The sequence below is a fragment of the Danio aesculapii genome, chromosome 17 (assembly GCF_903798145.1).
Source record: "Danio aesculapii chromosome 17, fDanAes4.1, whole genome shotgun sequence".
Taxonomy (NCBI): Eukaryota; Metazoa; Chordata; class Actinopteri; order Cypriniformes; family Danionidae; genus Danio; species Danio aesculapii.
Window position 1 is genome coordinate 33,362,653 of NC_079451.1, and position 7,058 is coordinate 33,369,710.

Genomic DNA, 7,058 nt, shown 5'->3' on the forward strand with positions numbered 1-7,058 from the left:
TTTGCGCATTTGTGTGTTTTAAATAGATGTACATTGAAAAATGCTTAAAGCTCCACGTATACTCACATTATTATTTTACATTATTACATGGATTGATTGCTTTCAATATTAGACAATATATTTTATTATTATTATTATTATTGGCCATATGCTGTATTTTAAAGAACACTGTTGATTTCAATCTGCTGATTGAAAATATGCCTGTGATTTAACATTTTATTAACATTTATTTTTAAAGAAGGTTCGAAATGATCTATCGTAGGTATAAATTATTATTATTATTGACACTTGTAACTTTTTTCACCTCGAGACAATGGTAGTCATTTAATTTATCCCTGCCTTTTTATGTGTTACAAATTGGTTTAATCGATTCCGTGTTACAACACTTGTTGAAAAATAAATGGTCTGATAGGGTCGTCTGTGGTTAGAGAGCGCATTGTTTTTATACCTTCAAAATCAAAATAAAAACGAAGATCGAAGCTCACCTGCTCGAACTCTGAATATGAGTTTGGAGAAACGATGAAGTCTATCTTCTTTTATCCACAGGAGGAAAAAAAGTGTTTTAAAGCTATATTACTTGTTATAAATGAACTACAATATATGCTGTGTATTTATATACATTTAAAAAAGGGAAATAAAAATAAACAGCTATTGAGACGCAAATAATGTGTCTTTGTTGACAATTAATCTGATTGACTCATGCGGACAGCTCTTTAAAAATGCAGGCTGGAACTAAATTATTTGTTTCAAAAGTCAGCAAATAACTTAATCAAATTAATTCTCAATACACAGATCGGTGGTTTTCACGCCATTGTGTGCTAACCCTAAGTCCAGCCAATCTCTTATTGGAGTAGTCATTCACAAATCCTTCAATGACGTCAGCGGGGTATAAAGCAGAGCAGGAGGTTCAGCTCAACACAAACGAGTCTCTGAATCTGTTGCGCTCGGTCACTCTTTCCAACAGGAAACAAACTCTGATAATTCGCGTTTTTGTCACTATGAAGGACACCCGTGCTTTTTAAAAGGACTAAAATAACACTTATTACCGTTGGCAACAAGTCTCACATATATTTTCGCTTGTGATGCCCGCTGGGATGTTTAGTATCGACAGCATCTTGGCCGGGAGACCCAGCTGCAAGGACTCGGTTCTGCTCCATCGGAATGCCCCGGTTGTGTTCTCCAACTTGACGGAATCCTTGTACTCGGCAGCTGGCGATTTTAACGGACTGTATTCACACACAGGACCTCCAGCTCCGAACTTACAATCGGTGAATGGAAGGATAGGCTACAACAACTACTATTATGGACAACTTCACGTCCAGGGGCCGACCGGACCAGCTTGCTGTGGCGCAATACCAACCCTCGGTTCGCAACAGTGTCCGTGCATCCCTACAGGTATTTTATTTACTTTAATTTTCTGTTTTGTATCGTTTGTATTTGTACATTTCCTTAGCTGTTGTAGTGAATGTTCCAGATTTTTCTTAAACAGCATGATGGTATTTTGGAGCACATCTTAAAAATACATGCTTCAATTACAACCAACAAGTTTTTTGCAGACTTGAGTAATTTTTTATAGGTTCTTTGAGGAAAGTTATTTTCTGGTTTACTGGACTTAAAAAGCATGAAATCAAGATAGTATTTTTGATTAAGATGCTTAAAAATAATTATTACCTCAAGAACGCATGCACCAGAAAATATTTTTTGATAAGAAAACGGCACATTGCAGAACGCAGCAAGTTTAATGCAAGTCCAAATAAATGTAGACATTTACAAGATCTTAGAAATGTCAAATTGGTACAGTGTACTCAAAAATGTTGATCTTATTTTCAGGTTATGACAGCGCCGGTTCTGTGCTTATTTCTCCAGTCCCACATCAAATGATGTCGTACATGAACGTGGGCACCTTGTCCAGAACCGAGCTACAGCTGCTCAACCAGTTACACTGTCGGCGCAAGAGACGACACCGAACCATTTTCACCGACGAGCAGCTGGAGGCACTGGAAAACCTTTTTCAAGAAACGAAATACCCTGACGTCGGCACACGAGAACAACTGGCACGAAAGGTGCACCTACGTGAAGAGAAAGTAGAGGTGAGAGAAACTGTTTTTATATAACGTTAACACCTTGACAGAGTTCACTTTACCACATTTAGCAGTTTATATCTGACAAAAGTTCTTAATACACTACGTGTTGGCCTACTTATTTTAGAGTTATTTTGTGGCGCCGCCATTACTTTTAATTAATTATTCATAGTGGTTAAATACAGTTATATAGCGTGGATATTCTACGTTGTTTCCATTAATAATGTGGAAGGCCATATGTAGATTAAAAAAACGGAATCTTAGGATCACATATACCTTTAATAAATCAATCAATAAATCAATCAATAAATAAATGTTTGATGAATTTTCGATAGAGAAAAAGTTTCAATAACATAAAGTATCAATTACATAACTTGTAACAGGTTATATAAATACATAGGCTATTAAAAACAACTATTTATTACTGTATATTTACCTTTATTTAGCCAGAAACAGAATACAACAAATCGAAATCACCTTCGCTTGAGGGAGCCACCGTTCGCTTTCAGATAAAACCACCGTCAACACATTATGTATCACTTTTAATTCATGTTAAGGCCTACATATCATAGGATCGTTAATGTTTTGTATATAACATATTTAAGATAGCAGAGGACTTTTTCACGGTGCCAGAAACGTGTTGCGTTAAAACTGAAAAATGCTGACAGAAAATGCAAATCAAAGAATAATTCACACTATAAAACCAACTCGAGCTTTTATTTTACATTTTTATATATTTTTTTTATCTCGTCATAACCTTGAAATTAAGCATGTTACCCTCCTATTCTACGCTTAGGTTTGGTTCAAAAACAGACGAGCAAAATGGAGAAGACAGAAAAGGTCGTCCTCAGAGGAATCAGAAAACTCACAGAAATGGAACAAATCCACGAAAACAACCTCAGAGAAAATCGAGGAGGGCAAAAGCGACGTGGATTCTGACAGCTGATATAAAGAACACGAGACCGGGAAATCTTGCACAAATATAATTCGGACTTTATTGTACATATTGTAAAGAATGTGAGTAGGAGTAAAAAGTGTTGTCTTGCTGTTGCACAGATGTATAGTAAATGTGACCTTTAACAATGATATTGTTATTTATATTAATTTAAATTTACAGACAAAATAACGTGGATTCTAGCCATAGTAATATTAACTGGTGTATACTGCAAACGTTTTTAAAGTCTTGTCTTGATAAGATGTACCTAAATCAGATGTTCTGGAATGGGCTGTAACTGAAGACATGTACGATGGCAGGACGATAAATTTGGACATTAATTAATTTAAAGTTTAATGTCGCCTGAAAAAGAAGAGCAAATATTAAAGTAATATCTAAAAAAGTTTGACTTTTCGTGTTTGTTTGAAATATTGCAAATAGAGATTCTCATTGAAGACCTATGCTGATTTTCCGCATTTGCTAAAAGAATAATTTTCTACTCCATTACCATTACATTTTATTAACATGTATGTAATAATCAAGACCACTTTCCTTTTTATTTTAAACTATCTCTTAATTAAATAAAATAAATGATTGTAAAATTGATTCTTTAGATAAGTAAAAAATCAGACACTTATAGGTTACTTCAAACCAGACCATGCTGCCCTAAAATCGGAAAATGACACTATTGTATTTCATGGTTTAACGTTACTATTAATTAACCAACATTCCAGAATGAATTTAAACGCAACCAAGCAAACTACATAATTTAATGATGATTATTATTATTTTTATTATTTTGATCCTTTCTTGATATTTATATATAGCCTACCTAAATTATTTAAGGTTTACACATATCTCTGTTTTAAAGTAGGCCAAAGAAAAGGCCAAATGTTCAAAGTAAAATATCAAACGCGAATTTGACCACGTGTAATTTGCTGTAATTGTCCTTTGTGTTCCATACAAGATATTTCATAATAAATGGTAGTAAATTAAATTGCTAATAACAGTTTGTTTTGTAAAATACAGTTCTATAAAAATAGCCCATCTTAGTGATTTTTCTGCCAAAAAAAATATTTTGGCCGCTCATTTCGGTCTTGCGCTGTCACCATGCTAGACTGCGTCACTAGACTCCTGTAGGCTTATATTGAATTCGCCTAATGTTAGCCCGAAATTATGCTGTAGTATTGCGATAATGTTAGATAATTTTACGACATGCCTGCTGCTTTTAAATAGACCAGTTTCAGTTTATTATATCCACGTTTTTGCGTAACAGTTGGCGGGATTTAGGCTCGATTGCTGTACTGGAAAATCTGGGTACATTCCTATTCAATGCATAGGCATTTAAAGGTCAGATAAATACATTACCATTTTAGACCTACAATGCAGTCAATGCATTTCTTTCTTTTTTCTTTTTCTTTTTTACAATAATACTAATAAGCAAAGTATTAATATATTATGTTTGGCACTATCAAAATGTTGTTGCCTACTTCTAAAACAAGCTAACGACTTCCATGAAACAGAGAAGTCAAAATTCATTAACCCTAGCAGCATTTCAGTTTCTGTGTTATCTCCAGCTAATGGGCCATAACATCTATCCACACGAGGGTGTGCTGGAGGAATTATATGAAAACTACAAATACAGATGTGCGTGTTTGCTTGTGTAAAGAATGGACACGGATACTGCATACATATAAATGAATAATTACAGCTTAGGCTGTTTTAAAGGTATAAGCTACTTAAGTATGATTTGTGAGGTTGGCAACATGCCAGTGTCTTGCCTGTAAACACTTTTTGGATTATACTGACAATTGTCTCTTGATGAAATGCAGATCTTAAGCCTTGAAGGGCAACAGTGTGAGCTGAATATTTATTTGTTTATGTGCTTATGCATTTGGGCTATTTATCATAAAAAAATAAACATCCATACCCAGTCTGAAAGTATATTGACTCAGGGCAGCATGTTTTTCCAGACATGAAGCTGATTAAGTGAGATGTTTTTTACTAAACACTCCAGCCTTCGAAGACTTTGGTAGTTTCTTAACAATTTGTTATTCCTTCAGTAAATAGTTAGTGGAAGGATTTTAAATCAGTCTGCCTCTCTGTATACCTTTAGTCGGCAGTTTTCTCTCTCTTTTTTTTAAACACACTATTCTAAAACCACACTGACAAAAATAATACTATTAAATGTCTTCGGTGGCTTTTAAAAAGCAGATTAAATAAGGGTAGTGTAGGTACTTAGAGATTTGGCAATAAGGCAAACCAAGAAACAAAGCATGTTGCACTAATAATCCTTCACATGTCTAGTGTGATTTATAAAGTGTTTCCTTACTGAGTGCCAGTGAGATATACAAAGCACAGGACTGAGTCTATTAATCTCAGCTTTCCCCTTTTTTTAGGCTGTAATTTAGTATTTCAAAAATTTTAATACACACTTTGTTTTTGTTTTTTTCAAGCCGTTATTTCTTTGACTTTTTTAAGCATAGTTCCCGGTGCTTGGAAAAACAGAGCTTGAGTCCAAGAAAAATTAAGCAGTGAGTCAAGTCCAGAAGCAGATAAATCTTTAGTCATGTGCTTGTTATATATAAGAAATGCAGCATTTTGCTCTATATTTCTGTTTGTGTGTAAAGTTGTACTTTTCCTCTACATTACTCTTACGTAACCAAAATCATTACACTAAATGCTTTCATTCAGAAAAAATGCTCAGTTTCTGCTCCAGGATGAATTGAAGTATTAATTGTATTAGATTGTGTGCTCTTGAATTCGAGATGCTGGCTCATGATTGACAGCTCTTGGGTGGATTCCCCCATCTAAAGATAGAAACGGGTGTTGGCCATCCTCTGTGGTGCGCTTCGAGAAACATATAAAATGGCGCAGGAAGGACTCTGAACGAAAGAAAGACAAATAATACATATTTTTACCGTCATAAACATTTTCCTGTATCATTACCATATTTCAGTGGGATGACATGTGGTTTGGTGGCCCTACAACACAAGATCATCCAGATATGTTTTTAAAATTACAAGTTAAAGAAACAAGTCAGCTTTTTATATAGTGAGCTTAGCACCTGAATAGGCTTTAGCAATTTCTGCTTGTAATTACTAGGCCTGTCACCACATTCATTCCAGCACGCTAGCTACCAACTGCATTCGGTTAGCGTCACTCCCCACCGAAACCACACGGCCGCTGAAAAGCACGGGGGACCCCGGGTCAGGTCGGCCACTTATCTCTCAGAGGTAAATCAGGTAATCATATACTAAAGCCAAATTTTCTTTAGTTTTACAGGGCTCGGATCACATCTTTATGTTCTCGGGGCCCTCAAGGCCCAGCTCTTTTAACGTTTTCCCTTTGGACGCGTCCTGCCAAAGCAAACAAACACAAGCAATATGAATGAGCTGTATCTGTGGAGAATGCATGCATGTGTGTTTGCTCTGGGGAACTGCACTCGTTTGCTCGGAAATCAAGAAGGGCCCATCATACACTGCCACTGCCCTGGTTTCAGTGCTGATTAGCGGTGTGTGTTAACCTCAGTCCTCCAGCAGGGCACCCGCCTGTGGGTGAGTGGGAGGACGAGTGCACACTTTTGACCCGCTATGAAACAGAGCGGCCCCTGGGGAAATTGCAGGAGTGCAAGTCCACACTGAACAGGCCCAGTGCAGGTTCACACCGGGAACACACATAGCCTACGACACTTTCCAGATAGTTTAAGACCTTTAATGCACTCGCAGGGATGCTCGGATTAGCATGTGTGTTATTCTGCAACCTTCAGGGCACTTCACTCCCTCAAACGCACGCCACAAATGACAGGCTGTTGCTGAGACCCAACAGGGAAGTCGTTGTTTTGTGACCTCATAATGCGCCCTTTGGCTTCCACTTGGTGAGAGCTGAAAGTAAATAAAACAATGAGGGGGATTAATGGCGGAATGATTCAAGCGCTCTGCTCGTCCATGACAGGGGAAATTCACAGGCGTTTACAGGAGATAAATCAGAATTATTTGCTGTATCAACAACACAGGCGGTTCAGATTCGGGGTGATTGATCGT

The 7,058-nt window shown here is 36.7% G+C and overlaps 1 protein-coding gene across 1 annotated transcript; it reads left to right on the plus strand.

The window, feature by feature from the left end:
* The first annotated feature begins 837 nt into the window (after positions 1-837).
* On the plus strand, positions 838-3,387 carry gsc (goosecoid). The gene is made up of 3 exons (XM_056477292.1): positions 838-1,395; positions 1,831-2,090; positions 2,878-3,387. Exons 1-3 carry the CDS (start codon positions 1,083-1,085, stop codon positions 3,025-3,027), a joined length of 723 nt encoding a protein of 240 aa, XP_056333267.1. The 5' UTR covers positions 838-1,082; the 3' UTR covers positions 3,028-3,387.
* The last annotated feature ends 3,671 nt before the right edge of the window (positions 3,388-7,058 follow it).